The sequence below is a fragment of the Sinocyclocheilus grahami genome, unplaced genomic scaffold (assembly GCF_001515645.1).
Source record: "Sinocyclocheilus grahami isolate Dianchi unplaced genomic scaffold, SAMN03320097.WGS_v1.1 scaffold147.1, whole genome shotgun sequence".
NCBI lineage: Eukaryota > Metazoa > Chordata > Actinopteri > Cypriniformes > Cyprinidae > Sinocyclocheilus > Sinocyclocheilus grahami.
The window spans coordinates 574,887-595,510 of NW_015505326.1; the positions used below are offsets into that span (position 1 = coordinate 574,887).

Below are 20,624 nucleotides of genomic sequence, written 5' to 3' on the forward strand. Positions count from 1 at the left end.
GAACGGTAACTACTGGATTTAGTATAATGATGTTTTAAATGGTGTGGTTTTTATTTTATGAAAACTATTATTATTAATAATAGTAATAATAATATTAGTAATAATTGCAATAATATTGATTTGTTATATTGTTATTATTATTATGATGATGAAAGAGTTAAACAGTAAGAGTGAAGAGGCTCGCTGTGATTGGTCTAAAGTTGGCCGTAGGGCTGGACTGTCTCGCACTCCTGTGTGTGTGTGTGTGTGTGTGTGTGTGTGTGTGTGTGTGTGTGTGTGTTGCGTGTCTGGACGGCGAAATATTTAGCTAACGGTGTTTAAAACAACGCTTTGATACAAATGTAGGTGCTGTAAAAATTGTCGGGGGTGTGTTTTGTTTTCTGAAGAATCTATGGCGATGAAGTCCATGGTATTTGAACTGTTTGCGCGATATAGCGCGCGGTGACTGTGATCGAACGCTACAGAAGTCTACAGCAATCAGCGCGTCTATTAAGAAGTGTCGCGCGAGAGCGTTCAGGAACACAGCTGCGCGTGATAAATAAAGCGCTTGAATTCGCTGGATGTTTAAATAGGCACGAATCGTCCGGAGGATGTAAGCATGATATTTTATCTATCAGTCGCAAGGAACAGCTTTATGAAAGTTGGTAAGTCTCGCATGTTTGACTTTGAATATTTGATTGCATGTTTTCTGGTTTAAAACGTACCTTTTACCCACTTGGAACCGCTTTTTATGCACATACAGCTTATTTTCACGAGTAAAATATCTCTATGTTGCAGGTTGTGCTGTATTATGATTTAATGGAAGCATTGCTTTTTGCTTTTTTTTTTTATTTTTTATAAGACAACTTAATTGGCGTTAGAAATGTAATTCCGTCCTATACACACATTTACACAAGTGCAACAGAAGTTCACAAGTGTTTTGGCATTGCACTGGTGTTTCAGAGTTAATTCACCAGTCCTTGTTCTCACTAACAGTTTTATTTCTTTCATAGATTGAAGAACCAGAGAGCCTTAACAGGGACATCATGGAACTTTTTTGGATAGTTTTCTTCATATTTAACATTATTTTCACGACAGACTGTGCTAGAGGTGAGTGCAAGTATATTTGCCCTTGTTAAAAATTCACGTTTTGACATTTTAATATTCTTGTTTTAAGTATATGTTGATTTTATGAACATGAAATAGTGGCGTTCTAGTTACAGTCACTAAATAGTCACACATGCATGTTGTGCGCTTGTTTATTATGCTCAAGATTTTCTTTAGAAAGTTTAACAAAAGAATTTAGGCTTATCCGGTAACAAACCTGTCAGGTACCAAAACATTAGACTATTTCCCCCTAGTGTGTTTAATGAATTCAGCAACATATCTCTTAGTTACTAACTTTTTTTTAAATATCTATGTTAAAACTCGAAGATCGGCAAGAAATATGTATCTCTTGTTTGTGCAACATTCATAAAATGAGTCTGCTTTTATTTAAAGCTTGAAAGTGATTGTTTCTCTTTAGACATAGATTAAACAGATTCATATGGCAATAAGTTTTGAGTAAATTGACTTTCAAAAGAGGGACAGCAGTCTCTCAGATTTAATTTTATGTCTTTATTTTGAAGATAAACAAATATAATTGAGTGAATTGTCCTTTTAATTACATTTGTACTCTGTTTCTGTAGTAGGGCTGTGCGATATAGGAAAAAAATCGATATGCGATACCTTGTTAAAAAATGCGATATTCGATATGCGATACGATATTGCTTAAAGTGTGAAAAATGTATTTAAATTATATTTTAAAATATTTAAAAATATATATAACCAAAAAATAATATAACCAATTTGTTTCACATTCTTTCTTGGAAAAGAAAGAATCACTACAACTTCAGAAAGTGACCAGCAGTGTTTTAGCAGTACATAAAAAGTAATGTCACAAATCAGAAAATGTAATTTTAACATCAATGTGAACATACAAACAAACAAAAAAAATGAATGACACTAATTTTATATCATTGTGACTTTGCTTTCCATGCACTTTAACTTCTTCATATACCACAGCGAAAACTATAGTCTGAGAAAGTTCAAACATGATTAAAGGCAAGTGAACAGTCAGTAAAAAAAAGAAAGAAAAAGGGGGGAAAACTGTGTGTGTGCGCACGAAGATACGCTGTGTGAGATGCGGCTTGTGCGCGCGCTTCAGGTGTGTGTCAGACAGCAAGACGAGACGCCAAAGAGTTGTTTTCTGCAACATATTGCACTTAATAACTCTTTGTAATGACAAGCTATTCTCTGCTATGTGCGTCGAACAAAAAATTTGACCTTTTGCAACGTTTTAATTTAAGTAGCTTATTATTAAAATGATTCGGATATCGCACACCGTTGCGATATGCATATTGCGATATTTACATTTGCGATATTTCGATATATCGTGCAGCCCCATTCTGTACTATATTACAATGCATCTTACAGCTGCCGCTTACATGGGAACAATATTTTAATGTCAACATGAAACAGTGTGCGCAACCCATTTGACTTATGTTATCAAAGAAAAAATGTAGAACAGGAATTGATTTTTCCCATAATAAATTGTTTGTGATGTTTAAAGGCAAGGGATTCATGATGTCAGCCAAAGAGGAAAATGTTTTACTGGCTAAACAAGTTTTTGCATTGAGATAAAAAAAGGAAGACACAGTTTTTTTTTTTCTCCTCCAAATTTTCTTTGGAATGAAATGCACTGATGGGTGGTATAAACAATAAAACCCACACAATAAAATGTGGAACCTTCATTAAAAAAAGTAAAAGTTTTTATTTTTTTTTTAACTTGCATTATTGAAATAAGATTACAACTGTAGTCATGTAATTTGTGAATAATATCAGTTCAGGACCTGTAGAGTAAGGATCCTTTGTCCTTGATGTGAGGAGTGCTTCACGTCAGATGGCAAACATTTTCCGCTGTTAACGGAAGTGCAGTTTGTGCAGCGCTGCCAAAGAAACATTACAATTGTTCAGCCTTTGCAATATTTGCAGGTCTAGGCATCTCGAAGTAGTAGATTTAAAGGTGACATATCATGAAAATCTGACTTTTCCAGATTTTAAGTGCTATAATCAGGTCCCCCGGTGCATCTACCAACCAAGGAAACGTGAAAAAGATTAACCCAGTAACTTTGTTTTGGTAAGCCTTTTTCTCTAAGCGTCTGAGAAAATGAGCGCGTCTGATTTCGCTCCCTTGGTGACGTGGCAAAGGGATCTCATTTATAATATTACCGCCACTTAATCTGTAAGTTTACACCCATGGTGCTGTCATTGTGTTTTCGCAAGCGACAACGGTGTACCAGCTCTAATGCCATGGTGAAAGTTTGAGCAAAACATGCTAACTGTTCTGTCTTTGGCTGCACAGACGAGCACAGAACACTATTTAGAGTCCCAGCCTCAGAGGAGACAAGAGAGAAGTGGATTTATTGATTTATTTACTGTATATTGCTGCTGCCACACAGATCTAAAATAAACATGTGATTTATTTCCCAGCTGTTTACCTTCACAGACATAACCGACTGTTTTTGTAACTCATGCGTGTTTTTAACGTAAACTTGTGTGTGAATGAGAACTTAGTTTAGTACTCACATGCTGTGGCAGCCGCTTTCTGTGCGTGTGCTTCGGATGTGTGCTCTCAGAAAACGTATACCAGAAGTTTCAACTAATATGGTTTAAAACGCATGATTTCAGCGCGATAAACATGATAATCAGAACAAAACAGATTTTTTAGCAGGTCCGAGCTGTAAAGGCGCAGCTCTATTCTGGAAAAGGGGGCGGGGAGCAGCAGCTCATTTGCATTTAAAGAGACCGGCCCGAAAAACAGTGTGTTTCTGCTTCCACTCAAAATAGGCATTTTCAAAATGATATAATAAATGATCTGTGGAGTATTTTGAGCTGAAACTTCACAGACACTTTCTGGGGACACCAGAGACTTATATTATATATTGTAAAAAGGGGCATAATATGTCTCCTTTAACATCCGATTCCATCCTCTGTCCACTCGTTCCAGCTGGCGATTTTGAATGTTTGTAAATGCAGTATGCATCCAATCCCATCTGAATCACTTTTGGCGCGTTCACCAGCCATGCCAGAAGCAGCGTTTAACAATCCCATGTGGAATTTCAACAATTTGTCCATGGGAAAAAATGTAAGTGTGCCTTTTATATGATGCGGTGTCCTCATAGCCTGAATGGATTTCATTGTGTTTAAGACACTGAGAGACTGTAATTAAGACCCTCAAGCCTTGTTACAGTTTCCCATTTTTTGTTTTGTCAGATGATATCGATATGAATTATGTCATCTGACAGGGATAACCTCAGCGCTGGCTCATAGGAAACAAAAATACATTTGTGTGTGGTTCTTAATCAATAATGCAGAATTTACTGTTCATGTTTTTACTCAATAATTGGGCTTGTGTGGGGGGTGTTTTCAGAGGACAAGAGTTTAAGGGAGTCTGAGCTCTGAAGATGGGCTGAAGCGTTTGTAGACACACGCTGATATGTTTACACGGATGTAGACCACCCTTGCAGTATATACTCGCTGAGATTTGTGGATCCGAAATCTCAACGGAGCAAACAGTCAGATGGTCTGCTTGCAAAGTAAACACACTTATGAACTCCGATCTGATGGTCATTAAATCTGCATCTCTGGAGAAAAGAAAAAAAAAAGACCCAGAAAAACTGGAGTTGTAAACTTAACAGTGATTTTCTCACCTCTCCCTACCCCCTTCACTCCTCCTCCTTTTTTTTTTTTTTTTCTTCACCTTTTCCTTTTCCTATTTCCACCTCATGGTTTACGACCAGAAGACCATCCAGGAAGTTAATTTACAGTCTAAGAGACATGGTGTTACAGTTGGTAACTCCATTCTGCCCACTTAAATGTGTCTCAAAACAGTGGAAGGGTTGATTACTATTCGGTTTCCTTTATCCTCAAACTTCCTCTACTTGTGTAGTATTGGTTTTGTGTTGTTCATGGTCTAAACCTTGGAAGCACAGTCACTAGTACCAATTAGATGGCTGGATGCATGGCTTACCATGAGGACAACGTGCTTGAGAAAAAGAAGGCTGTAAATCTAATTTCCATTGAGGAAGACTCAAGGAATGGTTGTTAAGTGGACCCAATAAAGTAGTTATTGTGAAGTCAAATGGTGTTTACGTAGTGGCCATTTTTGTGTCACCTACTCCCATTTGCGATAGACTGTGAGGGACATTCTTCTGTAATGAGGCGGAAAATGGTTGGGGAACATAAATGGCTTCATTTGCTTTACCAAGACACAAACCTCCATGTGTGATACTGAAGTATAACAGACCATGAAAAAATCAAACGCCTTCAGATCCAGTTGAAAAAAGATGTTGCACAACTCATTCCAATTCATTCTTAATTATGCAACTCTTTCTAAATGAAAAAGTATATTGATCAATGACTGACTATTATGGTTACTTACTATATTGTTTAAATGTACTGTATATACTTTTATTCTGCAAGGATGCATTAACTTGTTCAAAAAGAGAGGAAGGACACTTATATTGTTACAAAGGATGTCTATTTTAAATAAATGCTGTTCTTTTGAACTTTCCATTTATCAAAGAATCCTGAAAAACGTATCCCAGTTTCCACAAAAATATTAAGCGGCACAACTGTTTTCAATCTAGGTAATGATAAGAAATAATCTAAGTAGTGAAGTAATGGAAAAACTCCGCTTTGCCCTCACAGGAATAATAGGAGTTTTAAAATGTAGTAAAACTGAAAAGTGTTATTTTAAAGTTGTAATAATATTTCACAGTATTACTTTTTATTTTTTTATTTTTTTACTGTATTTTTGATTTTTGCAGCCTTGGTGAGCATAATAGACGTCTTTCAAAAACATTAAAAAAAATGTTCAGACCCCAAACTTTTCAATGGTCGAGTATACGTTTTTATGGTTTTATCAGTGAGACGGAAGCAAGTGCTAGATTCAATTAAAGCAATAAGCCCCGTGAAGCCGTGGTTTACAGTGAATTTAAAACAGCTAAGGGGCATTGTTAGGCACGATGCGACGATGCGAAGCGGAGTGCCTAAAACTCTTAACTGTTATAAATTCACTGTAAACCACGGCTTCACGGGGCTTATTGCTTTTATAAAACGGTTATTCTATATACAAATTTTGGCCTGGTTAATGTGTTCATATATGACTATTTTAAATATTGTCAGATTTTTTTTAAAGGTTGTAGATTATTTGGATGACTTCAGACACCATTGGAGGATTTTGTTGTGATATTGTTAGTGATCAATGTCACTCTGGCTAATGTGTTTTTGATTAGGTCATAAATCTCCGATCATGGGATGTGTGGTATATGTTTTTTTGCAGTGGCAAAATTACAGATCCTGCAGTGCTGGTTGGGGAGTTTCTCCTCTAGCCTTGGCACCTCATGGTGCCTGGATGCTGGTGCGGGATCTTGTTTCTCGATGGGGGATGTGCTCGTAATCATGGGAGTGTGAAAAGAGAAAAAACAGCCTAATTTGAATTGGGTGTTGCACAAACATTTAGCTAAATGTGTGACTAGGAGCATGAGTCCATCAGAATACTATAGACTGTTAAATTATTACATTTTATCAATATCAGAAGTCATCTTTACACTGCAGAGGTGGAACAGAAGCTGCATCTGACAAGGCATTTTTATTAATGTACACAGACTGTTTAATTCATCTCAAAGGTCATGTATTTACACAACAGCTGCATAAACTATAATTAAAAAAACAAACAAACAGGAACTTACAAAGCCCCTAAAGGGACCTTTGCGAAAAACATAAAATACACAGACTTTCGCTTGAGCACGAGAAACTTTGGCATGTGCATGAGAAACTATTGCATGCTCATGAGAAACTTTCGTGTGCTCACGAGAAGCTTCTTGCGTGCTCACAAGAAACTATTGTGTGCGCATAAGAAACCTTTCACATGTGCACGCGTTACAGCGTCCTTTTTATGTAAACTCATTTTAATTGTGCATCAATGCAATTTTACTGTAAAGAAAACAAGAGTATGGATGCACATGAATTAATAGAGATATTTGCTCAAAATATGGCATTCTTCAGGGCAGTATGCCTCTAATATCACGGCAGGTGTATGTCCTCTTTAACGCATCCTCTGTCACGGCCTGACACAGTCAAAAGGTGCTCAAATTTTGGCTTTCGTTAAAGCAGTACATCATATTTTAAGGCCTTATGTCCTCGTCAACCAATTTAACTCTGTGGAGGCCAATGTGCTGCAAAATGGACTGATGTTGCAATGGGCGGCTCAGTGTGCGTTGTCCTATATGCTCTGTTTAATGGTTCATAAAAAACTATTGTTACAGTCAAAAGTGCAAATTTTGAATTTCATTAGGGCAGTGTGTATATATATATGTATATGTGTGTGTGTTAAAATATTTGTATTTCACAAGATCAAAACATCCTTTATTAAACCACTTTGTCGGATTTAATGCATCCTTGCAGAGAAATGCTGATTTTCTAAATTCAGTTCTAACAGCACGTATTGCGAGCAGCGCTATATATGGACAAAGTGTCTTATTATATAAAGGTGCTTCAGTAAATGACAAATGAATTATACGAATACTCCACGAACTGCTCTAACGAAATCCAAAATGAAAGCTCAATGCACACAGCCGTATTGTGCCATCAGCTTATTTCACAGTGAGTTTTCTATGCGAGGTTTCTCTATGGGCACACCCATAAAAACCGAGCGTTTCTCAAGCCGGCCTCAAAACCAGGATAGAAAATAGCCTATTACTTATTGATTTTGATGTTTTTGAATGTAAAAACCACACAAATGTCATAAGTGGACCTCAGACAACAGTATAAAAAATATATAAAAAGCCACTTCATGACCCCTTTAAAGCAGACATAAGGCCGTGATATAAGTATACTGGACCCTTGAACTTGTCTTTATGGACCTGCCTTGAAATTAGCAAAAAAAAGCCCATTTCAAGGCATGGTTTCTCAGCCGTCTCAGTATGCTTTAAAGTGGACATAAGTCCGTGATATTAGAGGCATCTACTGCCCGAAAACCATTTTTTTAGCAAATAGGTCTTTATTAAGTTATGTGCATCCATACTCTTGTTTTCTTCACATTAAAATTGCAGTGACGCACAAAGGAAACAGGTTATAGTTTACATAAACTGGACATTGCAACCCGTGCACAAAGTTTCTCATGAGCAAACGAAAGTCTGTATTTTTTTTTTTTTTTTTGCAAAGGTCCCTTTAAGGGCTCCGTAGTAACAGGGTAGGGCTGCAGTGTTATGACAAATCATTGTTGATTATCGTTCTTGATATTGTAATAATTATTATTAATGTTGATTGAATGTTCAGCAGTGGTGTATAAAGTACCTGAAAGCCATACTCAAGTAAAAGCACAGATATCTTACCAGAAAATGACTTTGGTAGAAGTTGAAGTCACCGTTTAGAATATTACTTGAGTAAAAGTCTTAAAGTATGTGATATTTATTGTACTTAAGTTTAAGATAAAAAAAATACCTTTCTTAAGTATTGAAAGTAAAAGTACAAGTAAATGCAAAATAGACAAGAAACTAATAAATATATAAAAATGTCCATACACAGCTCGAGTAGCAAGATTGTGTTCAGTTTTAACTCTTTCGTCCATTTTGCATTTTGGGGTAAGAATAAGCACTTCATCCGGTACTTAATGTCTTTCATTCCAACATAAAACATTTCTGGAATCTGCTTCTGAAATAGCGTTTAGATGTATTTACACAGTTTGAGTCTCTCAGAGGGACATCAATGCATTTACAGATGCATAAATAATGTTTTGTTATTTACATAAAACGTTGGATACTGATATTTGAAATTATGTAAAACATGAAAAAAATAATAGAAATGTGAAATTAAAACCGCCAGTAGGTGATAGCAAGTGACTGTTAATGAGTGAGTCATTGAGATTCAACTGATTCATAAAAACGGCTGATTCATTCAGGAACAAAGCATTTGACTGTGTTAGAGTGAATCACTGAATCATTTATTCAACCGATTCGTTCAAAAAGCTGACTCATTCGATAAGTAAACACGGTTCATTGCTCAGAGATGCAAAACAGTGCTGTGATCTTTGTTTGGAACTATTTTCGTTGTTGATCAAAATTGAGCAAAAACGAGCAATATTATGTCTAAAATGTAAGTCACTTATTGCTTTACTGAACTTGTATAAAATGATTATTAAATGTGTTATGCTGATATCTGCAGAAAAATGGTAATCTTTGCATGATATAGATTAAGTTAACTATATTAAATTATATAAATATAAAAAGCATACAGACGCATTTTTGCTTTCTACAATTTAGAATACCTGGAATTGAGTATTAATAGACTAATAAATCAACGTGCGTGCACTCTGTGTGTGATTTGGTGATATAGCCTACTTGATAATGTCAGATTGCACATCATTACAACAACACTTACTATATTATCGCAGACGATGCTGTATATCGCACACCCCTCGACTTGAGTGGAAAATGATTAAATGAATTATCCGCGGTTGTGCGCGCACTTGTTTGCACATGAGCAAAGGTGTTTTTAGGATTCTAACTTGAAGATGCCAGACCACTGATTCATCAATCCTGCTTTCCTGCAGTCTGTGTTCTTCTGACTTCTGACTATTTTGTAGTAAGTAATGAATATGCTCCGGGGAAATGTATCGGAGTAAAAGTATACATTGTAACTAGGAAATGTAGTGGAGTAAAAGTAAAAGTTGGCTGAAATATAAAAACTCAAGTATTTTTTGGGAGTATCTGTACTTTACTGAAGTACTGTAACAAAGTATTATTACTTTGTTACATTACACCACTGATGTTCAGTCCAGTACAAGTTATGCACTACTGCAAAAAGTCCCGTTGTTATGATGAATTGTTTCTTAAGAATTTGTGAGAGTACAGAATTCAGTCAGTGAGCCGCACACTGAACTGTTTTCACCGGCGACTAATCTAAATGCCTCTGATTGGACATTGCATTCAAAAGCTCAACAGAAACTTGTGTGATTTTGTTATATTGCTCAATTTTTCAAAAGCATGTAAAAAGAAATCTGATGCAGTGCCAGCAGATCTAAATGTAATGCTGTAATCAACACTTTTCATTCATTTTTGATTTCACATTAATTGCGACAGCCATAATAGATTTAGTTTAATTATGGAGTGGTATTTATTTTTTTTATTCATTTTGGTTCCATTGCCCCAAGCCCTGGTTAATTTGTGGCCCTGGTGCCCAGTATGCTGGCTGTCCCAGATTGGAGTTTGAAAGCTGATTACAGATGTTGTGCATACGCCGGATGCCAACTCTTAAATTCCCTTTACAATAGCAAATATACAAATGGTGTGTCCCAAAGCAATAAATCTTAGTCAAATGGGAAGTTTGTTAAACAGTCTACTGATAGCTGCTGGGAATCAGTCCTACACGTTTCACACGCTCACCCGCACTTCCTAGTCATAGCATAGGCTGAATAGCTCATTGTTGTGGGCCGTTGGTCTGTGTTTGGCCAGTGCTCAGCAGAAAAGGACAAAGGTCAGTATAGAGGACCAGGTTGGGTCGCATGCCTGACCCCCACACCAGAGGTCTTGCAATAACATTTCTCCTGTTTTGTCTGCCTGTGTGTCACTTTTTTTCAAACGCTTCCCGTTTTGTGATTCGGACTATAGCCTACTTGATAATGTCAGATTGCACATCATTACAACAACACTTACTATATTATCGCAGACGATGCTGTATATCGCACACCCCTCGACTTGAGTGGAAAATGATTAAATGAATTATCCGCGGTTGTGCGCGCACTTGTTTGCACATGAGCAAAGGTGTTTTTAGGATTCTAACTTGAAGATGCCAGACCACTGATTCATCAATCCTGCTTTCCTGCAGTCTGTGTTCTTCTGACTTCTGACTATTTTGTAGTAAGTAATGAATATGCTCCGGGGAAATGTATCGGAGTAAAAGTATACATTTTAACTAGGAAATGTAGTGGAGTAAAAGTAAAAGTTGGCTGAAATATAAAAACTCAAGTATTTTTTGGGAGTATCTGTACTTTACTGAAGTACTGTAACAAAGTATTATTACTTTGTTACATTACACCACTGATGTTCAGTCCAGTACAAGTTATGCACTACTGCAAAAAGTCCCGTTGTTATGATGAATTGTTTCTTAAGAATTTGTGAGAGTACAGAATTCAGTCAGTGAGCCGCACACTGAACTGTTTTCACCGGCGACTAATCTAAATGCCTCTGATTGGACATTGCATTCAAAAGCTCAACAGAAACTTGTGTGATTTTGTTATATTGCTCAATTTTTCAAAAGCATGTAAAAAGAAATCTGATGCAGTGCCAGCAGATCTAAATGTAATGCTGTAATCAACACTTTTCATTCATTTTTGATTTCACATTAATTGCGACAGCCATAATAGATTTAGTTTAATTATGGAGTGGTATTTATTTTTTTTATTCATTTTGGTTCCATTGCCCCAAGCCCTGGTTAATTTGTGGCCCTGGTGCCCAGTATGCTGGCTGTCCCAGATTGGAGTTTGAAAGCTGATTACAGATGTTGTGCATACGCCGGATGCCAACTCTTAAATTCCCTTTACAATAGCAAATATACAAATGGTGTGTCCCAAAGCAATAAATCTTAGTCAAATGGGAAGTTTGTTAAACAGTCTACTGATAGCTGCTGGGAATCAGTCCTACACGTTTCACACGCTCACCCGCACTTCCTAGTCATAGCATAGGCTGAATAGCTCATTGTTGTGGGCCGTTGGTCTGTGTTTGGCCAGTGCTCAGCAGAAAAGGACAAAGGTCAGTATAGAGGACCAGGTTGGGTCGCATGCCTGACCCCCACACCAGAGGTCTTGCAATAACATTTCTCCTGTTTTGTCTGCCTGTGTGTCACTTTTTTTCAAACGCTTCCCGTTTTGTGATTCGGACTTGTTGGCTCGTCGCTCCTCTGCGCTGTCTGGGACGGCTCCCGCCCCCATATCCCCACCTGTTCTTTTGGTTGCATTACAAATGAGATGTTGAAAAGCAATCCTCAGACTGGAGACAGCTCCCCTTGTTTTCTTTGGGATTTGGCATGTCAGTTTGTGTTGGGGCCTGTGCTTCACCAGCAGCTGTGTATATGTCATATGTCAGAAAGGGCTCTGATGCTCCCCGTGCTGCAGAAGTCCACGCCAGCATCCAACAAAAAAACAAGCTATGTGCGTGATTGATGGAAGGCATCTCTTGCAGTCACGACCGTCCCCTGGCACGCAAATGCGTCAGCTTCCCGAAAACATTTTTGTTTGTCTGTTTGTTTAGGTAAGGTAGGGCACTTAACCATACTGCCTCTGTTGTGTTTGACCTGCCCTAGATATCAGCCGCGTCAAGAAATCTGCCATCAATACCCGCTGCATTCCGCTGTGCAGTCCTGAATCGCAAGGGCTTAAACGTGTCAAAGATGTCAGCATTTCCCAGCTTTTGAGGTTGTTTTATGTGGAACTGCATCACGTATTGCTTTCTAAGTATGCTGCTGTAACAGTATGCAAGCAATTTAATGGCAATTCGATTGATTTTTTTACCCTTTTTTGCATACTTCATAGTGTCGTCAACAAACATAAATGTATTTGTGATCTTTCTTTCAAATAAATGCTTTCAAAATCGAATGCAGTGACAGTTATGCATTTTGTAAGTGTGATGTAGGTGTCCAGATACTTCTTGGGTCTGTTGTATGTGGCTGTTCTACTTGCATGACTCTGGAGGTCTGTCCATTTTTTTTTCTTCTTGCCCCTTGCAATTTGTTTTCAAGGCAATTAGGAATGTAACCCTCTGACCCTCATAATACCAAGCTCCCCTTTGTCTCTTGAACATCACAACATGCCTCCCATGCTGGCGTACCCTGTTCAAGGTGAAAGGTTTTCCGTGCCTAAACAACAGCAGCAGAGTTGAGTGACATTAAATGATTGGTGGAATGCACAGACATTTCCTCACCATTGTCAGACAGGACATGCGACAGTCGTTCTGCCTGACGGATTTTATTTTATTTTTATTTCTGTTTATTATTGTTTTTGGGAATAGTAATTTTCTATTTTATTTTAATTCAAGCACCTTTTATCATTTTTTGTAAATTGTTTTATTTTCTTTATTTTATAACACTTTATTATTTTTTTTTTACTTCATATGTTTAAATGTGTTTCACTTTTTAATTGTTATTTTATGGTGTGGTCATCCAGGCTGAATCTTTGCAGGGTTTTTATTTACATTTTTTTTATGTGTGTTATAAGAGTGAAAAGCATAGCCAGCTGTTATGCTGAAATCCACACAGCAGTTGGAATGTGTGAAGTGTGTGAGAGTTGTGGGAGTGGTTTCAGTGCTTGGGAATTGCGCTGGTCAAATCTGCATTTGTTAGTCAGAGAGATTTTCCGAACAGCTTACCACTCTATATCATTAAATATTTTAAATGCACTTAAAATATTGGCCAATACAGAAAAACACCCAGTAGTGTCAACTCCATGTATTGTTTAGAGCAGTTTTGCTTGCACCTGTGGAAGTCTTCCTGAAGTCTTGGCCTGATAAAATGACCTATATGGGGATATAAGGGGCTCTTTTGTAACAGGTGTGGGTGTCATTTTTCCAGCCTCAAATCCATTGTCCATTGGAGGTCCAGTTAAACTCTGCCTCATGCTGTCTTGCTTTAGTGTGTTAAACTGGGAAAATACATATGTTGCACGTTGAAAGAAGGCATGTCCCGTTGAAGGAATAGTTCACCCAAAAATGATTTGTTGTTCAAGAAATAAAAAACACCTTGAAAGTACCTTTAAAAGTTCATTAGATACATAGTGATGTCTGATTTGTGAAGAAATCCTTCCTTCGAAGGATTGAATTGGCCGACCCGGCTTACAAAACCTGAATGATTGATTCGTCCACTGAATAAGTGACTGTTGTGGTCCTCGAGTTCAGCTCACTGATTCTGTGATTCAGTCACAGCGGTTCATTAGATTATCAGTGAATTACTTAAAATTTATTGTTTGACTTTATTTGAACTTTATATAGTGCATAAATTGATAATGTTTTGCATCCTTTTTGAAGCGTGAAAGCATATTCATTTTGAGTGAACGGTCTCTTTAAGACACTTTTAATGCTGTTTTAACAGACATAATATGTTTTTCAAATGCTAGAGCTGTGTTCCATGTAGAGGCCCTGTTTCTAAAAATATTTGTCAGGATAGCTGATTCACGGCCAGCTCCCATGGGCCTGATCATTTTATTTTGAGCTGGAGCGGAAATGGAGACTAAGGTTGTTCATGGGACGGAACCGCCAGTGAAAGACCCTCACGTGATGGCGGTGGAAAGGAAAATAACCGTGAGGCAGATGACAGATCAGCGGTCCGCGAGGGCAAAATTCGATGTACACTGACAGGTACAAGTGCCATGACGACGGATTAATTTGAGACAATATTGCAGGATTGGTGGCCACGTGAGGTTCCCCTTCAGTCAATGAACACTTTGTCGGATCTGGCCTTGCTTTTCGGGTCAGTGTATTCTTCTCCTGTGGCGCCACAATGAATACAGGGCTAAAGCACTTTACAAGGACAGGCTGACGGGGGATGGGGGAGACTGGAATGGGAAACTACAGAAGTGCTACGTTTGTAATTTTATACAGGTACTTATACATGTGGACCCCATTATGTAAATAGCATGCCATAAGCCTTGGACCAAAAACAACGCTTGAATTGCTTTCCTTTTTTATTTATTTTTTTAATCTGAAAATGATACAAAGACCCTCTATGAACAGATTTTATAGTGCACATTAAGAACGCATGTAGAACATGGTCTGAGCATCGACCCAGCACTACTCCAAACAAATGGATTGCTGTGCTTATGTGAAACACTCAGTCTACATTAGATCTCTGCACTGGATGCCATTCTTTTTTTCTTTTTTTTTTTTTTTCATGAGTCAACTTTACACGAGGTGTCTTGTGTGCCTTCTTGCCCTGGTCAGGTGCCTGCAGAGCGTGTAGATGAAACGCTTTCTGATGGAGACCTGCACAGAACAAATTAAGTTAGTCACGGCCGAGACACGGTGTGGAATGTGCGAGGCAGGAGGAGCGGGGTGCAGACTGACTCCGGCAGAGGGCAGGAATACCAGTCTTTCATTGGAAAGGGAAGCTACCGATAGCGGAAGTTGGGGTTTGATTTTTGGAGGGATTTGGGTCTGTATTTTTTTTATTTTAGGAATACTCATTCATGGCATTTAAAAAAAAAAAAAACTACTGTGTGTTCAAGGGTGGTTGCTAGTAGGGTTGGGCCGATAGACGATGCCATCATCCATCGCCGATGGCTGACAGACATCACAATGTTTAGCCGGCATCGTGATCCCCCACCACCCACCCCCCCAAACCGCCGCATCCCAAGTCCGTGTTCGGAAAGGAAATTAAGTATACTACAGAACTCCTAAAGGGAATAAATAGCCTACGAGATGGGAGGATAAAAAATATTTCAATACATTCTCTCACAATTATATCGTTGGGTAATTATACTGCATATAAATTGCGGGAATCAGGGAGCCGCTACTAATATGCAGGGCATTGAAACCGCTTTCTCTCATTTTACTTTAATTTTCACTTTCAAGATTCGCGATCACACGACTCTATACTACGGACCAGTACTGCCGCTACCACACATTTTACAAGATTAGATATTTGTCAGTGGTGCTAGGTATCTGCAAATCATTCGCCATTGTCCTATCAGTATCTCTCCTTACTCTGTGTATGTGGTGGTAAGTGAACTTTCATATACTAAAATGTAACAGTCTACCGCTAGCAAGCGGCTAACCATGACCCTTTAGTGGCTCCATAGAACGCGTTATTTGTTTTCCGTGCCTTTCTGCATACGGATTCACGCTTCGGGCGCACCCCCTATATATACATTTATATATTATTTTTAATTTGTCTACTCTTCAAAAATTTGAATGGTTTCAAATGGTTTAAAAGAAGTCTCAACAAGGCTGCATTTATTTGATCAAAGTACAGCTAAAACAGTAATATTGTGAAGTATTACTATTTAAAATAACTGTTTTCTATTTAAATATATTTTTTAGTGAAGTGAAGTGAAGGGACATGTGGCCAAGTATGGTGACCCATACTTGGAATTAGTGCTCTGCATTTAACCCATCCAAAGTGCACACACACAGCAGTGAACACACACACACCGTGAACACCATTTTTGCTGTGGCGCCCGGGGAGCAGTTGGGGGTTCGGTGCCTTGCTCAAGTGCACCTCAGTCGTGGTATTGAAGGTGGAAGAGAGCGCTGTACATTCACTCCCCCCACCTACAACCCCTGCCGGTACGAGACTCGAACCCGCAACCTTTTGGGTTACGAGTCCGACTCTCTAACCATTAGGCCACGACTTCCCTGTGTAATGCAATTATGCAATTAATGAAAGTGAAAGTGAAGTGACGTGTGGCCAAGTATGGTGACTAGGGTTGGGTACCGAAACCCGGTACCAATATGGCCCCGGTACCTATGTAACCGGTATGTACTAGAACCAAATCAGAACGCAGATTTTGGTGCCTCATTTCAGTGCCATGCCTGAGCAATCGATTGAAATATTTGTCCTCTGGTTCTCCGAAACAGACATAATAAGAAGCATCATGTAGGATATCAGACCGAATCAGACAATCTAAGATTTGGTCACCCTACAATCATCACCGGCACCGCACATGAAAAATAATTTCCCGACTGAGAAAAAATGTGAACTCAAGTCAGAAAACTCTAATAATATAAATCCAACAAATCTTTGTAGTAACGAGAGTGTCCATGTTGTTTTCACATTCCGACTTAAAAGCACAACTCGGGGAAATGTGAGCATTCGAGGAGCGCGTGAATGCAGTAATTACACTTGCTCTGATGGCAGCAGGTAGCCTTCCGTTAACTAAGCTAAACGTGCTTAAATTAAAATGCCTAAAGCTAAACTTGTCTTGTATTCACATTTCTAAACTTGTCCAACAAAAGAGAACGTTATAACCTTTTTACTCCACAACACCAGTCAAATGCTTCCTTTTGTGATCTGATGTTGCTTCTTGTCACAGAATGAGGCTACTTTAAATAGAATACATCGATTAGCAATGGGCTATAAATGTACTTAATTATTATGAAAATACCAGAGATGGCTTGAATAACACAGATAAACTATATTGTTGCAGTTGAGTGTTTATTGTCTTTGTTTTATCATTCAAAACGTTTATATGTTCCGTTTACTTAGTTACAGCTATAATAGCAATGCCTTTGTCCATACAAGGGATTTCCTGGAGGGTCATGATTTCCGCTGCTTCTGTGACTGGATGTGGATTTTCTGTACGAGGGCGCCCTCTGGCGTCCAGTATGAATGAAACAGACATCATGTGTTTATAGTGCTAATGGCCAATCCATCATTTTTTGGGGAATTTATCGGTTTAGGCACCGGAACCATTTTAAAAGTATCGATTTGGCACCGGTATCGAAAAAAACCCAAATGCTAACCGACCCTAAATATAATATGATTAAATGTTTTAATAAATTAAGTGTATCAGCAATCATAAATCAAATAAATTTCTTAGAAATATATTTTACCTACTGTAGGTGACAAGGATCACTCAGTCGCTTTGTGTCGAACTCGAATGCATACAGGGTTTTTGACCAGCGAATGTGTGCAAATGTGCATTTTGTCCGTCATTAAAATGGCAGCATCACATTACATTTTCATCAACCGGTTACAAAGTTTGTAGTAGCTAGATGGGTGCTCAGTTTTTCCTGTTGTAAAATACATTTGGCCAAAATCTCATTTTATAACAGGCTATTTAAGTGTTGGCTATTGGCTATGACTAGATGGCAAATGCTAGCCCTCTCTCTCCGTTCCCACATTTTGCAGACTATATAAAAAATATATAAAATATGAGCCTTTATAGACATAGTGTTTCTTGCGTAAAGAAAACGCTGTACTTATTCAAACAACAAGATCTTTATTTTTCCTTGCAAGACTTCGTTCAGCTGCTGTGGAACTTCAGTTCATTCAGTCTTAGGGGGTGGAGTTATGACGTTTTACTGACAGTTTGAGCGGATCCAACAAGATTTAGTCACAATAGGGTGACCAGATTTCTCATGGTGGAATACGGGATTGGGTCGGCAACATGACCACGATATGAGAAAATGTATTTCTTCATATCTATATGATATTCATATATATAATTATTTTTGTTGTATAAAAAAAGAACAGAATCAAATCACAAACCACAAGACAATTACGATAGAGATACAAATTAAATACACTTGTTTTTCAAATGCAGTGAGTTTATTTAACATGTATACATTTATTTATCTTCTGGTGTTTAATTAACATTTATGACACAGACAGGTATTTAATTAGGCTGCTGTCCCTTTAAGACAGAATGCATGGATGTATACTGACACATATCCAATTTTCACCCACCTGTTTACATTCACTTAAGCCATAACCGACTGTATTTACTCCACATACGATGGACATTTTGACAACTGTGTGTTTATTTGACAATTCAGGTGCAAGGAGATTAGGAGAACTGACCGCACTCTGTCTGAGAGAACTGGGATCGCGCACACTGGTGTGTGTCATTCAGCTTGATTCCGCCTTCACTAACTGCAAGTTAATCGTTAACGAGTTGTAATTGGATGGTAATTTTGTTCTACAACGAGCTTGGTTACCTTTTGATTAGGCTGTTCTCACGTGACCGAACGCTCTGATCACCCAGTCGTAAATTAATTTTGAAATACGGGACAAAACATGATATTTTCGTAATAAGTCGGGACACTAAAAATAGAGCTGAAAGACGGGACTGTCCTGGGAAAACGGGACGCCTGGTCACCCTAAGTCACAAGCTATTTTTAATACCTTTCGTTGGCTAAATATTTGTAAATCCGACAGACAGACATAAAGGGTGACCAATAGCACTGATTTATTGAAGAAGAAAAAGAAAAAAAAAACACCACCACCAAAAAAAGGGCACTTCGGAGTGTAAGGGCAAAAGGGCATGTGCTCTGCACAGGTTGAGCCCTACCTGTGCACGTGCCTGCTCCCTACCTACAATCACTGCCGGATCTGAGACTCGAACCCACGACCTTCGGGTTACAAGTGTAAATATGATCCATGTAGACTGTGGTATTTATTTATTTAACCCTAAGTGTGAGCAATAATAATAATAATGATGCATCACTAATAATATATATATTGTGCCCTCCATAAGTCATAATTATAACAGGCTATTTAAGTGTTGGCTATTGGCTATGACTAGATGGCAAATGCTAGCCCTCTCTCTCCGTTCCCACATTTTGCAGACTATATAAAAAATATATAAAATATGAGCCTTTATAGACATAGTGTTTCTTGCGTAAAGAAAACGCTGTACTTATTCAAACAACAAGATCTTTATTTTTCCTTGCAAGACTTCGTTCAGCTGCTGTGGAACTTCAGTTCATTCAGTCTTAGGGGGTGGAGTTATGACGTTTTACTGACAGTTTGAGCGGATCCAACAAGATTTAGTCACAATAGGGTGACCAGATTTCTCATGGTGGAATACGGGATTGGGTCGGCAACATGACCACGATATGAGAAAATGTATTTCTTCATATCTATATGATATTCATATATATAATTATTTTTGTTGTATAAAAAAAGAACAGAATCAAATCACAAACCACAAGACAATTACGATAGAGATACAAATTAAATACACTTGTTTTTCAAATGCAGTGAGTTTATTTAACATGTATACATTTATTTAACATCTTCTGGTGTTTAATTAACATTTATGACACAGACAGGTATTTAATTAGGCTGCTGTCCCTTTAAGACAGAATGCATGGATGTATACTGACACATATCCAATTTTCACCCACCTGTTTACATTCACTTAAGCCATAACCGACTGTATTTACTCCACATACGATGGACATTTTGACAACTGTGTGTTTATTTGACAATTCAGGTGCAAGGAGATTAGGAGAACTGACCGCACTCTGTCTGAGAGAACTGGGATCGCGCACACTGGTGTGTGTCATTCAGCTTGATTCCGCCTTCACTAACTGCAAGTTAATCGTTAACGAGTTGTAATTGGATGGTAATTTTGTTCTACAACGAGCTTGGTTACCTTTTGATTAGGCTGTTCTCACGTGACCGAACGCTCTGATCACCCAGTCGTAAATTAATTTTGAAATACGGGACAAAACATGATATTTTCGTAATAAGTCGGGACACTAAAAATAGAGCTGAAAGACGGGACTGTCCTGGGAAAACGGGACGCCTGGTCACCCTAAGTCACAAGCTATTTTTAATACCTTTCGTTGGCTAAATATTTGTAAATCCGACAGACAGACATAAAGGGTGACCAATAGCACTGATTTATTGAAGAAGAAAAAGAAAAAAAAAACACCACCACCAAAAAAAGGGCACTTCGGAGTGTAAGGGCAAAAGGGCATGTGCTCTGCACAGGTTGAGCCCTACCTGTGCACGTGCCTGCTCCCTACCTACAATCACTGCCGGATCTGAGACTCGAACCCACGACCTTCGGGTTACAAGTGTAAATATGATCCATGTAGACTGTGGTA

General features: G+C 38.2%; 1 protein-coding gene across 1 annotated transcript in view; it reads left to right on the forward strand.

Annotated features, from left to right (window-relative positions):
* The first annotated feature begins 260 nt into the window (after window positions 1–260).
* The window catches only part of LOC107591876 (fibroblast growth factor receptor like 1), a 77,093-nt gene continuing 56,729 nt past the window's right edge, over window positions 261–20,624 (forward strand). Inside the window, exons 1-2 of the mRNA XM_016281147.1 lie at window positions 261–644; window positions 993–1,089. Of these exons, the coding sequence (XP_016136633.1) occupies window positions 1,026–1,089 (64 nt within the window). The 5' untranslated portion in view covers window positions 261–644; window positions 993–1,025. The remainder of the gene's footprint in view (window positions 645–992; window positions 1,090–20,624) is intronic.